The sequence below is a fragment of the Zeugodacus cucurbitae genome, chromosome 4, assembly GCF_028554725.1.
Source record: "Zeugodacus cucurbitae isolate PBARC_wt_2022May chromosome 4, idZeuCucr1.2, whole genome shotgun sequence".
NCBI classification, from domain to species: Eukaryota; Metazoa; Arthropoda; class Insecta; order Diptera; family Tephritidae; genus Zeugodacus; species Zeugodacus cucurbitae.
Genome location: NC_071669.1, coordinates 73,554,706 through 73,573,886, shown reverse-complemented (window position 1 = coordinate 73,573,886; position 19,181 = coordinate 73,554,706). Strand labels below are relative to the sequence as shown.

The window sequence follows — 19,181 nt, the reverse complement described above, 5'->3', positions numbered from 1 at the left end:
ACTAACAGTAATGTCAGAACTCCACATGCAATCATAAATCGTTATATGAACTATAAGGAAATTTTATAAAACATTTAAAATCAAAATTTTGCCACTGACAATGACAATAAAAACCAAAAATTACAAATAAGTGGATGTTCAAAAAATAACGGGAATTTTCGTTTTCATTCGTCTACATTAATATTGTAGTCCTTATTCGATACTATGTACCTATGCCAGCGCTTCTTCCAATCGTTGAAACACTTCTCCAAATCGATATTTTGGATGGCCTTGGGCTCTTTCCGCGATTTTATCTATGTCTGTAAAACGGTCCTTTAAAATTCACTTTATTTTTGGAAGTAGGAAAAAGAAGCATGCCTGGCCTGTAACGAGGCTGAGGCATCATTACAGTATTGTTTTGGCTCATAATTCACGAACAAGCAACGAAGTGTGAGCTTTACACCAACGAATTTCGTCAAGCTCATAAAAAGACGTCTAACACTAGCGACTGCCACAGACAGAGTATCTGCAAACTTTATGGTACTTCAGGGGCATGTATACACAGTGGAACTTCTCTAACTCGATTATTGGCTCTTGACGTCTATATCCCATGCCTTTATTAGATGATTTATGCAATCCATATGTGTAATATTATATTTTTCGTTTGCCTATTGTACGGATTGTAGAGGCACTCTTTTAAAATTCTGCCTCGATAGTAAAATTTTAAATTTTGTATTATGTCCTGACCAAAAAGTTCGATTTATGGAAGGAAATTTGTATGAAAATTGCACTACATATGTATATTGCCTCTTCAAGAGTTCGAGTTATGGAGAACTTCGAGATATGGAAGTTCCACTGTACATCTATAAACTTAATTTTAGAAAATGGCAATTGGAAATTTTGAAATTCCCGTTATTTTTTGAACACAACGAACACATTTATTACTATTATTTTTTCTCTCATACGTAAGTATATATCTATTTATATGCATCTCATAATGGCAATGCGCCTGCGCGCTCAAATTCCAGCGCGCAATTCAACACAATACTATAAACCCCGTTACATATGTACATGTATATGTATATGAAACTCATACAAACGCAAAGGGATGTATATGCGTGTTACCCGCAAGGACTGCACCCTGTATGGGCTATCTATTTACAAGCTCTTGCTGTTTTTTATCAGCCAAACATTATGATGAAGACAACACCATTAACAAGGCCAAACACAAATTGGGTTGTTGTTGTTGGTGGTGTTTTTGTTATTGTTGATTGTCTGTTGCGCGCCAAACAAATTGTGTCCAGCGTGAGTTGTTTTTGTTGTTGACCGGTAAATCGTAAATGGGTTAGAAAATGTTTGTGAATGTGTGTGTGACGGTGTGACATACACATGTAGAATATGCGAATAGCAATTAAACCGTCACAATTTCTTGAAAAAAAAAGTATAAAAATAATTAAATTATTAAATAAAAAATTAAATTATTTTAGTTTATTTTTCTTAGATTTATCAGAATGTAATTACATTCCTGGTGCCAATCACCATTACGAAACGTAGAGTATGCAATATCGGTTTAAAGAACTTATTTATTTGTATAGATAAGGGAGCTGGGGCGGCACACCAGTTAATCAATAATGATTACTTCAACATTCCACCATTTTTTTAATCATTATTAGAAACAAATCGACATTTTGCAGCTTTTTTGCTCTGTAGTATTGTCTCGGGGGGACGTACCGTGTCAGCGGGAGGAAAGAAGGTGTGTGGATCCTTAGCGTTCCTTGGCGGTGGTGAGCTGCCTGTGTCGAATGGCGCTTAAATTAATGCCGGAAATTGTCGGGCAATGTACACAGGGCACAGCGTGCCCCAGCTGTGGTGGGGAGCCGTCTGACAAACTTTATGTGCCATTGCGTTGCTTCGTCTCTTTAAAATTCACTTAAATTTGTGCTTGGCACGAAATATTCAAATTTTTGTGCGTTTCATTATTATAGTTTTTAATACCAAAAGTAGCGGTAATGTCGTGAAACCGAAAATAATTTGCAATAACAACAACAAATACAACAATAATGTCAAATAAAAATGTAGAAGTAATGAGAATCACAAAACTGAAGAAAATTTATTGCTTAGGCAAGAAAACAAAAACTGTTGTGGTTGGTTTAGGGGTGGCATGCAAACACACACACACACCAACACATACAACTTCACAAACACTTTTGATTGAACACGCAAAAATGCAAAGTTTTTCATTTTATTTCGGTTTTTTTATTAAATAAAACGATTATGCATAAATATATAAGAATGTATGCTATGAATTGTGGAATATGATTTTATACCAAATATTTTATTTACTTAAATCAGCATTTACTGTCTATTTGTATGCATGCACATATGTAATATATGTATGTATGTACATATATATTTCTACTTCGGGCTTCATTTTTTACGCTGTCGCATGGCCAGCAACTCTTTGTACTGCTCGATAGATCCGTCTTCGTGCTTCGAGGCATAACTTGGACTCGGTTTTTCTTTCTCTTCTGGCACTTTTACACGCTCCGTATCTTTTTTGGAACGTTTCGACTTTTTGATATTGTCACGCACGCGTTTGCCAAGGCGCGATGTCGCCAGCACTTTGCTTACTTTAGAGCTCTTCAAATAGCGCGAATGCCATGACTAAGAAAAATTGGCATAAATAAAAAAAAATAATTTTCCAAAAATATTAAAATACTGAATAATGTACTTACTTCGGAACTAGTTTTATCTCGTTCATCCTCTTCACTCGAATCCAGTGATATTACGTCGGCATCCTGCTCCTCATTGGCTGTGTTGGCCTTTTTCGGTGAAGTTGCAAATGATGATTTTGTATTTGTGTCTTCTTCCAGATGCTCAATCATTTCTTCTTCAAGATCACCACCTTCAAGCGAGATGACGTCATCATTGCCATCGTCCTCATCTTCGAGATTAGGCGCCAAGCTTTGCTCCTCCTTTGGCGGCAGCGCAGAATTATTGGTTGCAACTGTTGCCTCAGTTACAATAGCCGCCGACTCTTGTGGGGTTTGTTCTGCTTCCTCAGCGACTTCGTTTTCTGTTTTATTTGCTTCTGTTCCCACCTCGTCAATGTTTTGTGACAATTTTTTTGCTGACTCCGTATTGTCAGTGGACGGTGAACCCAAGCTCGGTTCATTAGCAGCAGTATTATCGTCTGTTTGATTATCTTCCGTTGGGTTTTCGATTAACTCGCCTTCTTCTGGTTCGGTTATTTTTCGTTCACGCGTAGAAATTTCAGTGCCAACTTTGTGAGCAACTTCTGTACAGTTAGCACCGTTAGCGCTATCACTTTTTGAAGATTCCACTTGTTTTGCTTTAGTGATTTCTTTCTCTTCATGTTCGCCGTCCGAACTGTCACTGATGAATAAAGTTTCTGGCTCCGCAATTATTGGTATAACATCTGGAGTTGGCGAACGGGACCTTGTCTCTGTTTTCACATCCTTTGCCGCAGCCTCGGGAGCTTTATTTCTAGATTTATTTTCAGTTTCACTAACTCTTGATTCGGGGTCCTGGTTGCTGATGCGGTAATTTCTCTTTATTTTAGTTGGTTTGATTGTTGTTTGAGATCCATCTTCTTTGCTCTTTGCTTTCGCATTTGAAGTACCAGGTGTTTTAGTCTCAGCCCTCGTAGTTTCTTTGCTTGCCTTCGAAGAGGATGATTTGTCAGCGTCTTTACTCATCTCGCTGGATTTACGTCTGCGTTTACGTTTATGCTCCTTTGGGTTGGCTTCGTTTGTAGATTTGAGACCGGTCTTTTTTCCTTCACCTTTCTCTGCATCAGAGTCCACTTCTATCTTTGTTACTGGCTCGAGTGCCAGTTGGGAGCGTATGGCCCGAGCACGCGCCTGCAATTCAAGAAGCTCCAATACGCTGATTTGTCCATTATCTACAAATTAATGGATTACGAGGGTTAAGAGGTACAAATGAAACATTTTCTTAATTTATTATTACAGTTAAGTTTTATTTCACTTAACTGGGTCTTATTGTAAGATTAATACTTAAAAAATTATTTCTTATTCTCCGTAGAGAAATGCGAGAATTTTCACTCAATTTTGTCGAAATTTGTTCTTTTTGTGTCATTGTATAAATTTTGTTTTGTTATACTCACTTTCATCTTTTTCGGCTGGACCTTTTGTGGATTTTTTGGTGTTATTTTTACCGTCTGATGCGTTGGCTTTTTTCTTTCCTAAAATATAAGCATTTATTGGTTTAAATTCAAAAATACTAAAATATATTTTGTTATAAACGATGGAATACGCCATTGAAGGCGGTGATCGCGATGCTGTCACGTCTTTAGAGGGTGAGGAAGAAGATGACAACGAACGAGAGTTTCGGGTGCTCTTGAACGATAATGAAAGTCTAATGAGGCGTTTGGAAGAGTTCAAACGCGCATGTGATGAGCACGAGAAGCATGCACGCAAGCGTTGCAAGCGTCGATACTACAATCTCGGACTGATGGCGCGCATCGTTATGGAAACCACAGACGATGAGCTCAGGAGTCTGCTGAAGAACGGTGCACGCACTTTTCTCATTGACACAGTCACTAGTAAACGCAATGAGTTTGAGCAGCTGTTAATTCGCTCGAAAACTATAATTGATAAATTCCAAGAGGAGGAACCCAGAATTCGCATACCCATTGGGATAGCATTACAATTTCAGGGCGATTGCTGCCGCATTGGGCGTTTACGTAACAATTGTTCAGTGCTGCTACATCGGGGTGACGTTATGACGCTAACACTCGATGGAGCCTACCGTTATTCCAGCTTTCGAGAGATTGCCTTTGTCTTGAATTTAAAATATTATTTTAAATCATTGAAACTTGATGACATCTTGCTGCTCGGGAATGAGGTGAAGGGTAAGATTGTGAAAAAACTTAAAAATAATATAGCATTGGTGATTGAGGATGCTGGTATAATTAATTCGTATGAATATATCGAGCTACCAAATCAATGTTACTCGTTGTCCAACGAAACCTTCCCCGATCTATTAATGAACGACCTGCAGCTGGCAGCGCAATCCAAAGCCGATTTCATCGTATTGCCACGCATCCGCTGCAAGCCATTCCTTCGTACGTTGCGTAACAGTTTAAAAGACGTACATGATTTCAAATTAATTGGCACAATCGACCTCGAATTTGTCAGTTCGAAAATGCTCGATTTGATGGGAATCGTTAAATTACTGGACTATGTTTGGATACAGGACATGTTTTGCGCCAGCACTTCCCTGCAAAATCACATATTCAACGATTTAATACCTTTGGCGAAATGTTTGAAAAAGCCCATTATAGGCACAATACCCTTGGAGCGTTGCAGTGACTTCAAGCGTTTTGAAAATCATGATTTTCTGTGGCGCATCGACACGATGTTTATACAAAAGAGTAGTTGGTGCAACAAATACCCACTGATTGTGAAAAAGTTGTTGCCTCTGAAGGATTTCCACAAAGCAGTTGTGGAAAACTCTATGGCTTTGAAGAACATTCTGTCCTCTTATCAAAGCATAGTTAATTTTATAATACGCACAATCAGCTCAGTGGAGTGCCAAGCGATTGTAATGCATAGTAAATGCGAAACAGCCGCGGTGGCTCTGGGGCGGGTGGAAATCTACTGTCCAGTTCTAATGATGTTGCCCTTAGAAAATATGGAGGAGAAAGAGTTCGAATGCAAATTGAAATTGGCAAAGGCGCTGAACTTGCGGCGCAATTTGCGTGGAATTCTCTACACTCAAGAAATGAATGAGGGAAATTTGAGTCCAATTGAATATGGCATCGAATATGGACGCGTCAGTGGTTTATTGGAAACCGGTGATTTTGTAATTACATTGGAAGTTTGCAAGGAAGATGAGGACGATGTTCAATATGGCGTTAATGAGGACGTAGTCATACTTCGAGCTTTCTATTTGCCACCAATGCCTATCGGTGAAAAATTTAAATACAGTTAAGAAGCTTTCGGTTATGGAATAAATATCTCGATATAAATATATCATATTCTTCTATGTATTGTAATAATAATAAAAATTAAATTAAATAAAAATTAATTAAGTACTAAAGTGAGTTTAATGTATATGATAACTTACCGGCATTGGATGATGTGCCTTCGATTTCACTATCTGATGAGATTTCTTCAAGGGAGATGTGTTCTGCAATTTTTAATCATGTATTACAAATCCAATTTATGAAGTGTTTATTCAACATACCTTCCTGGTGTTCTACATCAGAATCGCTTGATGAGTCTGTATCCGAGGGACACTTTGTAGCATTAATTATGGATAGTAATCGTTTTGTAGATATGCCTAACAATTCATTCAAGCAGAGCTCTTCTATTTCATCCATACTTTTTTTCTGAATAATTTTGAGGTGTTTAGAAAATATTTACTAAATGAAATTAGTTTTATACCTTTAAGAATTCTGGTGCTAGGTTGGTAATGGTTTTCGGTTTGAGTGATCCAAAGATTTGTTTTACCAATTCCAGCCGGTCATCAATGTAGTGCGACATGGGATGAAGGGTGCGATCTTCTTCAGTTTTTTCCTTCTTTATTTTAATAGGCTTTGGAATTTTACCCGGCTTAGTTTTTTTCTTTGCTTTATGCATTTTGATAAATAAATAAATAAACTTTTTCACTAACTTAATGCCGAATTTAATTTTGTAAATATTCAATTAGTCAGCTGTGCAGTACTAAGGTGGTTCGTTTGGTTTTATTCAACCCAGTGTTGCATAGAATTGTATTCCACACTAGAAAATGTCTGATTGTACATAATTGTTATAATCTCGTTATCTAATTAAATTTTTTAGCCGTTAGTAGTTTTTTAACCATTTTGTGCAAGATGTATGAATTACATTATTATTTTAGAAGTAATTTAGTCACGTACTTATGACAGTTATGCCACTCATATATCTATCGGAAAATGTATGACAACTTTATACTTTTGTAACTGAGGATACCAATCAACTTATTTTCAATTGAATAAAAGAAATTGAAATGAACTACTTTTAATTATTTCGCGGCAACGCCATTTATATTTATTATAATATATAACTATATAAGAATACAAGTTTTATGATAAAGTAAATGTACATCATTAAGCATCCCTGTAAAATCTGTTATACATTAAACAGCTGATTTCTAGTGATTCGCATTCGACTGAGAAGTTTTTTTCATTTGTTAAATTTCCAAATAAATATTGAATAATAAAACATTTATATTTTATAAGGTAAGTTGTTTTAAAGATTTCAACCTGTATTATAGGTTAAATAGTTAATGCATAAGTGTCATTTTTTTTCTTTGCTAATTGTGCTCACTGATTTGACAGCTTCTATGAGCATCAGCTGTCAGCCGTAAATTTAGTCAATTCGCGACTGTCAAAATGGTTACTAAAATTTTATGGTGATCGTCTAGTTATTTTATAAATCTGATTACCTTAGAAAAGAAAACCTATTAGTTAAACGTTATGCCGCATAAAAATTAATTATGTTGTAAGCCATATAAATAATACAGTACAAGAGTAGTGAAAGTGTATGTGAATTTCATCAAAGACTGTGATTTGGCAACTGAAGGAATACTTCCCGAAGCGCACAATCGCTTTGTAGCTTCAGTGCGATGACCAACAAAAACAGTGAGGAGCAAAATACCACACTAGAGCTGTCGAGCAGCAGCAGCAATGACAGTAAAACAAGTCTTAATTCGAAGGAGCTGCGCCATAATGATGATAGTTCATTGTTTGTTAAGAAAGTCGGCAGTGCGCTTTTCTATGGAATGTCATCCTTCATGATAACCGTTGTAAATAAAACAGTGTTAACATCATACCACTTCCCATCGTTTCTGTTCCTCAGTTTGGGCCAGTTAATGGCTAGTATTCTTGTTCTAGGACTTGGACGGAAGTTGAAGCTCGTGTCGTATCCTCCACTAAAACGAAATACCTTTATGAAAATTTTTCCATTGCCATTAATATACCTTGGAAATATGATGTTTGGTCTAGGTGGCACAAAGGAACTAAGCTTACCGATGTTCGCCGCACTGCGTCGTTTTTCAATATTAATGACGATGTTACTGGAATTAAAAATATTAGGAGTACGACCTTCTTTTGCTGTACAAGTTAGTGTATACGCCATGATAGCTGGTGCACTTCTGGCCGCTTCGGATGATCTGTCATTCAATATGAGAGGATATACCTTCGTAATGATAACCAATGCGCTTACAGCATCGAATGGAGTGTATGTGAAAAAGAAGCTGGACACTTCGGAAATTGGCAAATATGGATTAATGTTTTACAACTCACTATTTATGATTATACCTGCACTGCTTGTTACTTATGCCACTGGGGACCTAGAAAAATCGGTCGCTTTCAATCAATGGCAAAACCCCTACTTTGTCATACAGTTCCTAATGAGTTGCTTCATGGGCTTCATTTTATCATACAGTACAATACTTTGTACGCAATATAACTCGGCGCTAACCACAACGATTGTTGGCTGCTTAAAGAACATCTGCGTAACCTATCTGGGCATGTTCATTGGCGGCGACTACATATTCTCATGGCTAAACTGTATAGGAATTAATATCAGTGTATTTGCTAGTTTACTGTACACATACATTACATTCAGGCGGAAGCAAGCACCTGATAAGGAACTACTCATACCAACAACAAGAGGAATAGCAGTGTAGTATACTAAGAAAATTTACTTGTAGATAAGTATTACTTGTATAAATTGTATGGCCGAGACATTTCACCCAAGATGAAGAATATTCATATGTGTGTTAATGGTTAAGTTCGGAAGCTAATTTAAAGCACAGGAAAACGACACTTAATGCGTAAACTTAGTCGGCGATAAAAATTTAGATACATATGTATAATATAAAAAAAGTTTGTACGAGGTACATAATAGGACGAGGCATTAAAAATATGCATGTATTGATATTTAATAATTTATAAGTACGCGTAGCCATGTACGTAATTATATATATTTTTAGTTCTTAAAAAATTGCCAAAGCCATAGTTATACTTTCATTTGTGTAGCATTGAATTTTATGTTCCGATTTTGGGGAGGGAGCAATTTATTTGTAAATAAGTTGTGGATGTTAATTGCATAAATTGCATGCAACAAAAGTGTCATAGTCACTAGCTCGACAATGGCAATGTATGTATGTAACTTTGCTATTGATTTAAGTACCAAAATAATAAAAACAAAATTGTATGTAAAAAGTTGTATTTTAGTCAAACTAAATTTGTTTGTGATTTTGTATATTGAAAATAAAATATAACATATACATATTCCGTGGAAATTTAAATTAAAATGTACAGATCGGAATACCGCGCGTCCTTTCGCATTTTTATGTATGGATGTATGTATGTATGTAGGTAAACTGTGATGGATACCTATGCATTTTAAACAATTCTAATTATATGCGTGAGCTATTAGTTGATTAACGTAAACATTAACTATTCATTAGCGGGGAATTATATAAGCTTAAAAAATGACTATCCATAGGCTGTTCAACTCGTCGTACGTATTCTTGGTCTGTCTTATCAATTAGCTTAAGTTGTATATGCCAACGTCACGTTTACTTGCTTTTGAGCAATATACATACATACGTATGCGTGTGTGTATATGTGTTTGCATGTACAATATTTACTGTGAGGTAGGCATTTAAATTTGTTTGCATTAATGAACATTGGCAAGCAAAGTTATATTGCAGATAAAATATTTTGTCCAGGTCAACCCACATTATATGAAAATTCTTTCTTTGAAAATAGAAATACATACATATATGGATTTATGGCGAGTTCGTCTAGGGAGATTATGTTTCATTGTAGCTCGTTAAGTGATTTATTGCAATTATTTTATACAACAAACGATGTTTCAAAACACACAAAAAATAATGTATGCATATTTCATACATACATACACGCTTTAATTAATTTTGCCCTAGATCTGCACCGCATAGGTGTACTTATTATATGTATGTATGTATTATCAATGATTGTGTATTTATTTTTTTACCAAAGCACTAGTCTAGCCCAATCTTTGTATATTTAAATATGTATGTATGTATATATACTTAACTTCCCACTGCAGAAAGAATAGATAGAAAAGTGTGTGAGATAAGACTCTGAAAAGTTATCGTACTATATTATAGCACATGTGTAGAATTAAAATTTCAAAACGTGGAGTATTTTCTAACAGATAGATACACATATGTATGTATGTAGGTAATTCTAAATTGTTTTTGTGTGAATTTTGCATAAGAATAACTGTTATTGTACTCATAGGTATTGTGGAGAGTAGTTTTAGAACAGCTCTGAACAGTTAAGGCCCCATTTTAATCCATTCTTCGTAGTATTTTGCTATATTTTTGTTATATATTGTTAACTAATCACTAATGAGAGATACCAATCTGAAGGCTTTCTGAAAGAATTTAGCTTAAATCTTTACTGCCGATTATACACACGTGTCATGTACATACATATATGTATGTATGTATGTATGGGCATACAATCCCGAATGTCTGCACCTAAGTGTAAATGTATATTTGCGCTTAATTGTTTTTATAACGCACAAATTGGGTTCATTGTACCCGAAAAATAATCCCACAGATCGATGCTGTAAAAAATTGAACACATGTACATACATACATATGTATGTATAATATACATATGTATCTTTTTATATGGTCTAAGGTGAATAGTGCTGTCAAGTGATGATTGAATATATACATATGTACATGCACATGAGAAGCACCTATGTATCGTAGCCTTCGAGTTCTCTGAGTAATGATGAATCTTTTTTTAATTTTATTACATGTACATACATACATATGTATGTACGTAATTAAAATGGTAAAGAGATTTTCAGAATTCAAATGTAATTTGGCTCCGTATTGAGATAAAACTTGTTGAAGCAATTATTTGACGAAAATTGATTTTATCAAATATTATATTAAAAACAAGAAATACATTCCATATTACAGTAGTGAACAATGGAGCTTCAAAATATAGGTGTTGACACGTCAAGTTTCCTAACGAAGCCAACTGTAAATATACTGGTGCCAATAGTCTATAATTCCAGCAATATAATAATTATATAAATATGTAAACAGGAGGAAAATTTTACTTAATATAGGCAGATATGTATATAGTAGCACCAAATGTGCCCCAATACAAAACGCTGTATCTACCCCGGATATTGTATTTTTCTATTTCCCCTTTTCCTATTGTTTTTAAATAATTGTTTAAGGTCATAAACAAACCTTCACACCGTTAAGTTAAAATCAATTATTGTTTTTCAAGTTAAATATAAAGATCAAAAACTAAGTACGTAACAGACCCCTATATAGACAGCAGCAACTGTATCCGAAGTACAGCTAGAGATTTGAAATTTCGAATTTGCTAGAAATGGGGAATTTTGAAACGTAATATTAGTGGTGGGTTATGCCACTTGGGTAAATAAAGGTTTTTATATTAAGATAATATATGTACATATATTCAAGTACGTTCATATTTAATTAATAACTATTGTAACCAAAATTTTGGAGGATATGCGGGAGATATTAGTCAATTTGCGACTGATCTGATTACCTTAGAAAAGATAACCTCTTAGTTAAACGTTATGCCGCATAAAAATTAATTATGTTGTAAGCCATATAAATAATACAGTACAAGAGTAGTGAAAGTGTATCTTGAATTTCATCAACGACCGTGATTTGGCAACTGAAGGAATACTTCCCGAAGCGCACAATCGCTTTATAGCTTCAGTGCGATGACCAACAAAAACAGTGAGGAGCAAAATGACACACTAGAACTGTCGAGCAGCAGCAGCAATGATAGTAAAACAAGTCTTAATTCGAAGGTGCTGCGCCATAATGATGATAATTCTTTGTTTGTTAAGAAGGTCGGCAGTGCCCTTTTCTATGGAATGTCATCCTTCATGATAACCGTTGTGAATAAAACAGTGTTAACATCATACCACTTCCCATCGTTTATGTTCCTCAGTTTGGGCCAGTTAATGGCAAGTATTCTTGTACTAAGACTTGGACGGAAGTTGAAGCTCGTGACGTTTCCTCCACTAAAACGAAATACCTTTATGAAAATTTTTCCATTACCAGCAATATACCTTGGAAACATGATGTTTGGTCTAGGTGGCACAAAGGAATTAAGCTTACCAATGTTTGCCGCACTGCGTCGTTTTTCAATATTAATGACGATGTTACTGGAATTAAAAATATTAGGAGTACGACCTTCCTTTGCTGTACAAGTTAGTGTGTACGCCATGATAGCTGGTGCACTTCTGGCCGCTTCGGATGATCTGTCATTCAACATGAGAGGATATATCTTCGTAATGATAACCAATGCGTTCACTGCACTGAATGGAGTGTATGTAAAACAGAAGCTGGGCACTTCGGAAATTGGCAAATATGGTCTAATGTTTTACAACTCACTCATATACAAGAGGAATAGCAGTGTAGTATACTAAGAAATTTAACTTGTAGAAAAGTATTACAGTAATCCCCGCTTAAGTGCGATGTAACACTTTTGAGGCACTAAAGCGGGGAAAGGCACTTAAATTAATTCCGCTTAAATGCCTCGAGGTACTTACCAAGCTTTTTCTCAAATACTTCTATCTACTATTTTCGTTTAGAATGAAAGTCATTCTTATTAATAACAATAATTGCAAAAAAAATTAATTTGTGGTTTAAATATTACGGGCATTTAAGGGGGAAAGGCACTTAAACGGTGAGGCACTTACGCGGGGTTCACTATACTTGTATAAATTGTATTGCAGAAACATTTAACACAAAATGAAAATATGCTAAAATTAAAAATGTTGTTTTTATTCAGAATTTAGTTTGCACAATTGTCATTTATTTGCCATAGAAACTTCTTGTTTGGGAATATACATATTATATAAATATTCACACGTTTATGCCACTTGAGTAAAAAAAGGTTTTCATATCAATATTAAGATAATATACGTTCATACTTAATTAATAACTAATGTAATCAAAACTTTAGTGAATATGCGGAAGATATAACAAATTAATTTATTTGATAAAAAATTAATAAAGAAAAGTAAATACTTGCACATCTATAGAACGCATATTTGTGTACATACATACATACATATAAATTTTGCTGAATCTATACTTTAATACTTAATTTGTTTAGTGACTACTTCATATGCGCATTATATTTACGTGAGAAGTTTCAGTGAAGGCATAGACTACCTTCAGTGCTCAATGAAGCTCTTGAGTAAATAATAACTGAAATAACAGTGACGTCGCATTATTGAAGGTTTTGAAATGGTGAAAAAAATTGAAAACATGTTTGCTCAATTACTCTTTTACCAGATTTATGTGTATGTATGTATGTATGTCTGATTAAAAAAAATATCCAACTACAGTAAGCAAATGCTAAAAATAACATCTCATGCATATGTTTGATTGTAAGTATTTCATAAATTTCAATCAATTCTTAAACTAGTGGGTACAACTTAAGAAGTAGTCGGGCAATACAAATTATGATGCTTCATTATTATCGATCATTGATTGCAATGGTTATAAATAAAAATTAGTTACAGTATTATAGCAAAGGAAGTGTACATACATACATACATACATATTTTGACATATATATGAATCGATATGAATATACGTACATATATCTTTTGTGCTCATAGGTATCTGTAGATAATGATTGTTCGAGGTTTCGATCCCCTCTCGTTCTCTCATCTTCTTTCAAAATGTCTTTGGAGGTGCCTTAAAAAAAACAATAGAATATAAGCTCGGCACAAATTTTAGCACAGTTCTGTAAAAGAACAAAATATAGATACGTATGTAAATATACATATATCTATGTACATGTGTATGTATGTGCATATGACACCTGATTTGTGACCATAAGTTTGGTAATTGTACAATTTGGTTTAAGGTTATTTGAGGGAATAGAGTAATTCGACTTTATAGTCCTTTTGATAGTAATATAACCATTAAAGAAACTTGAAACTTTGTTAATTAGTGTCTTTTATGTAAAATGTAGGAGTTTATTATTTAACAGATCTATTCGCATCGGAAATGTTGCAGCGCGCCCGTACAAATCTGTTAACTCACCTGTTTCGGAATCCTCGTATATGTCGATATGTCACAGCCACAGCAGAGAGCAATGCCACAGGCACGGAAAGTAGCGATAGTCCACCTCGCGATGAAACACCGTTGGATGAGTTTACGAAAGAGTTTCTTCAAAATCGCATAGAAATGTCACCGTTTCAGAAGATACTACTCGGTGCGGGTTCGTCGATTGCCGCCCTAATCGATCCACGGAGGTGTATTAAAAATGTGCTTGTACATAACTAAATTTTATAATGTCCTAATCCATTCTCCCAGGCATGACATGATCGCCGCTTTAGGAGAAACCACAGGTGAAGCGGCATTGCGGAATATCTTACAGACAATGTCAGCCACTGCCGAGGGTCAACGCATACTAAAACAGAAGCCACGTATAAACACACATACTGTGGACATGGACCATTTACGTTCCTTAGGAGAGAATACTCTTGGACGGGTCTACGTTAAGTTCTTGGATGATAATGTAAACTGAATAATTACGAAAACCTTATCTGTCAACATGCATTATTAAATTCTTGTATAACTTTTACAGAAAGTCACACCTGATTCGCGTATGGAAGTACGGTTCATTCACGATCCCTTGCTGGCGTATGTGATGACACGTTATCGTGAGTGTCATGATCTGGTGCACACGGTGCTGGGAATGCCCACTAATATGCTGGGGGAAGTGGCCGTCAAGTGGGTTGAGGCGTTGAATAATGGACTGCCTATGTGCTATGGTGGTGCAATATTTGGGGCCATGCGACTACGTCCTAAGTAAGCATAAATGTGAAGGCGCAAATAGATTTCATTTGAAATTATTTCTTTAATTTGCAGACAGCGGAAGGAATATGTTTCACGCTATTTACCTTGGGCTCTGAGGAATGGCAAGGAAATGAAACCATTAATGCCTGTATTTTGGGAAGAACGTTGGGAACAAGATATTGGAGAGCTTCGCAGAGAATTGAATATAACGATCTTAAAATGATACTCGTAAAGTCACAAATTTGAATAATATGTACATATACATATGTATGTATGTACACACATTTGTGCTAAACGTTGTGCGTTTGTAATCCATGGTTTTTTACATACTTTATTATTAAAAAAATGAACAAAAACAAATAAAACGAAATAAATCAAAATTTCAACAGATTATTTATGTACATAGGTGTGCACATACGCACAAACTATTTTTTTATTTTGTTCTGTTCTAATAAGAATCTATTGTAATGATCACATACTAAATGAATTGCGGCAACACTGTCCGAAGATCATCAATTGTTGATGATGTGTTTGACATTTCTCGCTGCTGTGTTGGTTGGTAAATATTCATATTCTTAATTTTGTTTAATCGGTGTCCGATGTTTTGTATGCAATCAATTTAAAAATTGTCTGCTCATTAATATATTAAAAGGTGGCTTAGTTTACATTTAGACATGTCGAACAAATTCGACGGCTTCAGTCAGGATGAGATAAAGAAAGTTTCTGGAGGTTCTACTAACAGAAGTAATCAAGGCCAGCAAATAGCGGATACCAGTAAGTATTATTTGTATGGGTGTATGTACATTTGTAATGAAACATGTAAATATATAGTGTACATACACTTCTGATAAAAGTTAAATAAAGGTAAGGAAATAATATTTTTTATATATAAACAGTAAAGCCAGCATTTCGTGGACAGCATGGAGGTATAAGACGCATGCCTGAGAAGTGGTCAAGATCGGTTGAACCTCAAAGAAAAGAAAGCAAGGGTTCTCAATCATCAAGATCCGTATCTACGGGCATACTAAGCAATAAATCTGAAAAAATTACTGGAAAAGAAATTGATACATTGGAGGACATCAACCTTGACGGCAGCATGTCTAAGTCAATTGAGGAGGCGCTCTTCTTCCAACCCATGTGCAAGCTAGCTGTAAAGCCAAACGATGCGAAAAACGTTAATACCACAGAATTAAATGAATCTTCAATTTTAAAACTGCCAACCGGAGATAATAATGTATCTTCCACATCTACAAACGAAGCAAACGACTCTTCAATACTTCCAACATCACAAGAGTCAAAAGCATCAACTCCCACTGTGGACTTATTGAACACTGATTCACCCTTTAAAGGAATGTCTCTGAGGGAATTTGAATCACAACGCAAATTGATTGAGGAACAAAATAAACAGAAAAAGGAACTACTACATAAAGCCATAGAATTACAGTAAATATAGTTTTCTAATACCTATATAAAAAGTTTGAAACTAAATATGTCTTTTGTTTTACAGTTCACAAAAAACGGCTGCGGAGACACGGAAAATTGCTGAAATCAAAGAGGAACTGGCCAAATTGGACAATGACCTAGCGCTTGACGTGTCAATACTACGAAAGCAAATTGATAATGCTTGTATTTATTTTTCGCAAGTCGAGTATGTCTAAATTTCATAAATGTCTCTGTGTGTTTGATTGCAATACATAATTATGTATTTACAGGAAACAGTACATCAAAATAGAGGCTCAATTCTTAAAAGCAAAAATAGATTTGCATAATGCGGCGGAGAAAAAGGAGTTGCTCACCGAACACTTATGTACGGTAATTGCTCACAATGAGGATCGCAAAGCACAAAAGCTCTCGGAACTTATGCAGAAAGTAGGATTAACAGAGACGGGGGACATAGTGACGCAATATGCAATAAATGGTGAAAATCATGAAAATCAAGAGCATTAAAACTATAAAACATTCTAACATATTTTACACTTAACTATCTCAAATTTAACAAATATGAACAATAATTATAATTATTTACTTGTATAAATATGTATAATCAAATAACTCACAAGTTTAAGTTTAAATATCATATTTCGTGTTGAACAAAATGTAAGCAATATATTATCTATAATTAGATGTATTTAAACTAAAAGCTGTTATGTATTTATTAAAGTTGGATTTTTTTCCGTACTAAATTATTCCAAATACAGCCAACGTTGGCATATATGAATAGTAATAAATATTAATTATTCTATGAAAAATTAAAACATATAGTTTTATTTAATTAAAAATGCATTTGAATTGAAAACTGACGATACTGAAATATTTGGAACATAAAAGTACTATTTCATAATTTTCATTCCTATTTTTATTTGCATCGACAACCCTGGTAGAAATCAAAACAATGAAATATAAGGTTAGGTTTTATTAATTTATTTTGAAGTCGATTTAAAAAGAGCTAAATTATAACAAAACACTGATTTTACATTAAGATAAATACAATTAGTACATAACAAATATCAAAATGGCAGGACGAGGACGTGGTAAAACTGGTTCACTAACTCAAGAGCAACTGCAGACTTTAGGTTGTATTGGCAAGGACATTCCCCAAGTGCAGACGGCACCTCCACCAACATTTCCTCCACTTATGTCTAAACCGGTGAAACTTGAGGTAAAAATATAAAGTTGTGTCACTAGTCAATATGTCTAAGGTTTAATTATATCTATATTAAATTTTAGACGACCGCAGCACAAAATTATCAAATACTTTGGAGGGAAGCGTATATTAACCACATGCGCGATTCACCCTATTTCCTCGCTCCTAAAATTTCAAATGGTAATAGTACCTTACAGAGCTATTCTGATCAATGGGCGGTAAGATCACTGCATAGTCTTCACGCACAAATTACTAACAAATTATATAAAAATCTTGCAGAGCGCGGTTGAAAATGCTAAAACGAAAACGAAAGCGGATTTTATTTGGCAGATGATGCCAACTGAATTGCACATTACACAGAAAAAACGTCGTGTAGCAGGAGGGGACAAAATCGTAACCAAGAAGCCTAAAAATATTGACGACCGCTTAAAAGTTCTGGAAGAAAAGGAGCGCAATGAAGACGAAAAAGATATTACAAAAGCTACATCTGATTCAGAACATGAAGAGGAGGAAGAAGTGCGTCGGAAAAGCAAGAAACAAATAAAACCAAAATTTATATCTTATATATATTCTAGGAAGCACCGGCAGACGAAGAAATGGACGATGAAAACGATTACGGAAATAGTTACTTTGACAATGGTGAATCATATAATGAAGAAGATGACAATCTTGATGATGGTCCTGTATATTAAAATAAAAGTATATATTTTTTACATCTCACATTGACTTTTTACTTTTTTATTTTTGCTCAACAATGTTATGATTTTAACTTAAGCAACTCCTCGTCGGCTACATTAGACTTATTTTAATGCACACCTATAATAAGCTGCATAGTACATGGAATTAGGCTAAATAACTATCTAGTCAAGCGACTCTGGTGCTTTGCTGTTCAATTCGATGACGCCAGATGTCTTCACCTAATATAAAACAAAGATAATTGTGTGTCTTCCCAATATTATTATATTCAGTAGACTTACGAAACCAATGGTGCCGGCGAAGAAAAGAAGTCCCGCGGCTAACCATGCATTGTACCTGGTGTTCTGGCGGGAGTACTGTTCCTGCCAATCACCTGCTGGCACGGGCAGATCGTTCAATGTCGACTGCTGATGATGACCACCATGGTATGCTGCGCGCGACAGAGCTCCAGCTGAAAATATGTATTGAAGTTAGTCATTTACTACGATAAGCTTACTTCATAAAAAATACTTTTCCATGGGAGTAAAATTTGTGGAAAAGGTTATGTAATGTCTAGGGTTATTAAAAATAAATTTTCCTAAAAACTTTATATTACCGTTTCTAACCAAAAGGCCTTGTTTCAAAACGTGTTGCACCAACATATCTGTAGATTGATTTATTCCTGTTCAAATAGAAATATAATTAAGAATAAAGAACATTTAGATTTATTATTTTTTAATTCGCACTCACGTCAGTTGTTAGCTCGATGAAAAACTACAAGAAAAATCTATTGGAACATTTGACATTTATTTCTTCGAAAAATAATTCTCGAAGTCGACAGTTTATTTCGAAAAACCGTTCATATTTCATTGTCAAAACTTTGTTAAAATAAAATATTTATAACAATTGAAGATATTTTTATCTAAAATTTAAGTATAGTTTGATTGATATATCCAGAGAATTTCATTTTACACAGAAAACCAATATT

The 19,181-nt window shown here is 34.8% G+C and overlaps 8 protein-coding genes across 10 annotated transcripts; 6 read left to right on the top strand and 2 right to left on the bottom strand.

The window, feature by feature from the left end:
* Positions 1 to 2,222: 2,222 nt before the first annotated feature.
* On the bottom strand, positions 2,223 to 6,710 carry LOC105211127 (clumping factor A). The gene is made up of 6 exons (XM_054228858.1): positions 6,411 to 6,710; positions 6,211 to 6,355; positions 6,091 to 6,153; positions 4,127 to 4,204; positions 2,715 to 3,904; positions 2,223 to 2,643 (listed from the first exon to the last, which is right to left on the bottom strand). Exons 1-6 carry the CDS (start codon positions 6,603 to 6,605, stop codon positions 2,407 to 2,409), a joined length of 1,908 nt encoding a protein of 635 aa, XP_054084833.1. The 5' UTR covers positions 6,606 to 6,710; the 3' UTR covers positions 2,223 to 2,406.
* Positions 4,072 to 6,010, top strand: LOC105211118 (uncharacterized). Its single transcript, XM_029039491.2, has one exon. It carries the CDS (start codon positions 4,267 to 4,269, stop codon positions 5,953 to 5,955), a length of 1,689 nt encoding a protein of 562 aa, XP_028895324.2. The 5' UTR covers positions 4,072 to 4,266; the 3' UTR covers positions 5,956 to 6,010.
* Positions 6,711 to 7,091: 381 nt separating the features above from the next.
* LOC105211132 (ubiquinone biosynthesis protein COQ4 homolog, mitochondrial) lies at positions 7,092 to 15,646 on the top strand. Of its 3 annotated transcripts, none has more exons than XM_029039514.2 (5): positions 7,092 to 7,225; positions 14,045 to 14,327; positions 14,389 to 14,593; positions 14,663 to 14,886; positions 14,947 to 15,646. In XM_029039514.2, exons 2-5 carry the CDS (start codon positions 14,080 to 14,082, stop codon positions 15,095 to 15,097), a joined length of 828 nt encoding a protein of 275 aa, XP_028895347.2. In that variant the 5' UTR covers positions 7,092 to 7,225; positions 14,045 to 14,079; the 3' UTR covers positions 15,098 to 15,646. The 3 variants fall into 3 exon arrangements, with proteins under 3 accessions (XP_028895347.2, XP_054084834.1, XP_028895344.2); XM_054228859.1 differs by having other exon boundaries at positions 7,106 to 7,225; positions 14,063 to 14,327; XM_029039511.2 differs by lacking the exon at positions 7,092 to 7,225 and adding an exon at positions 13,427 to 13,451 and having other exon boundaries at positions 14,063 to 14,327.
* On the top strand, positions 7,133 to 9,283 carry LOC105211134 (UDP-sugar transporter UST74c). The gene is made up of 2 exons (XM_011182460.3): positions 7,133 to 7,225; positions 7,325 to 9,283. The coding sequence occupies exon 2, from the start codon at positions 7,612 to 7,614 to the stop codon at positions 8,674 to 8,676; it is 1,065 nt and encodes a 354-aa protein (XP_011180762.2). The 5' UTR covers positions 7,133 to 7,225; positions 7,325 to 7,611; the 3' UTR covers positions 8,677 to 9,283.
* LOC114803841 (UDP-sugar transporter UST74c-like) lies at positions 9,422 to 13,064 on the top strand. The gene has a single exon (XM_054228860.1). It carries the CDS (start codon positions 11,769 to 11,771, stop codon positions 12,480 to 12,482), a length of 714 nt encoding a protein of 237 aa, XP_054084835.1. The 5' UTR covers positions 9,422 to 11,768; the 3' UTR covers positions 12,483 to 13,064.
* On the top strand, positions 15,533 to 17,068 carry Gorab_1 (RAB6-interacting golgin). The gene is made up of 4 exons (XM_011182481.3): positions 15,533 to 15,648; positions 15,771 to 16,317; positions 16,382 to 16,522; positions 16,587 to 17,068. The coding sequence occupies exons 1-4, from the start codon at positions 15,549 to 15,551 to the stop codon at positions 16,819 to 16,821; spliced, it is 1,023 nt and encodes a 340-aa protein (XP_011180783.2). The 5' UTR covers positions 15,533 to 15,548; the 3' UTR covers positions 16,822 to 17,068.
* A 187-nt stretch (positions 17,069 to 17,255) lies between these two features.
* Positions 17,256 to 18,238, top strand: LOC105211161 (DNA-directed RNA polymerase III subunit RPC7-like). The gene is made up of 4 exons (XM_011182497.3): positions 17,256 to 17,533; positions 17,602 to 17,736; positions 17,798 to 18,034; positions 18,094 to 18,238. The coding sequence occupies exons 1-4, from the start codon at positions 17,387 to 17,389 to the stop codon at positions 18,208 to 18,210; spliced, it is 636 nt and encodes a 211-aa protein (XP_011180799.2). The 5' UTR covers positions 17,256 to 17,386; the 3' UTR covers positions 18,211 to 18,238.
* A 118-nt stretch (positions 18,239 to 18,356) lies between these two features.
* LOC105211178 (uncharacterized) lies at positions 18,357 to 19,032 on the bottom strand. Its single transcript, XM_011182516.3, has 4 exons — positions 18,944 to 19,032; positions 18,810 to 18,875; positions 18,496 to 18,665; positions 18,357 to 18,435 (listed from the first exon to the last, which is right to left on the bottom strand). The coding sequence occupies exons 2-4, from the start codon at positions 18,853 to 18,855 to the stop codon at positions 18,379 to 18,381; spliced, it is 273 nt and encodes a 90-aa protein (XP_011180818.1). The 5' UTR covers positions 18,856 to 18,875; positions 18,944 to 19,032; the 3' UTR covers positions 18,357 to 18,378.
* Positions 19,033 to 19,181: the final 149 nt, after the last annotated feature.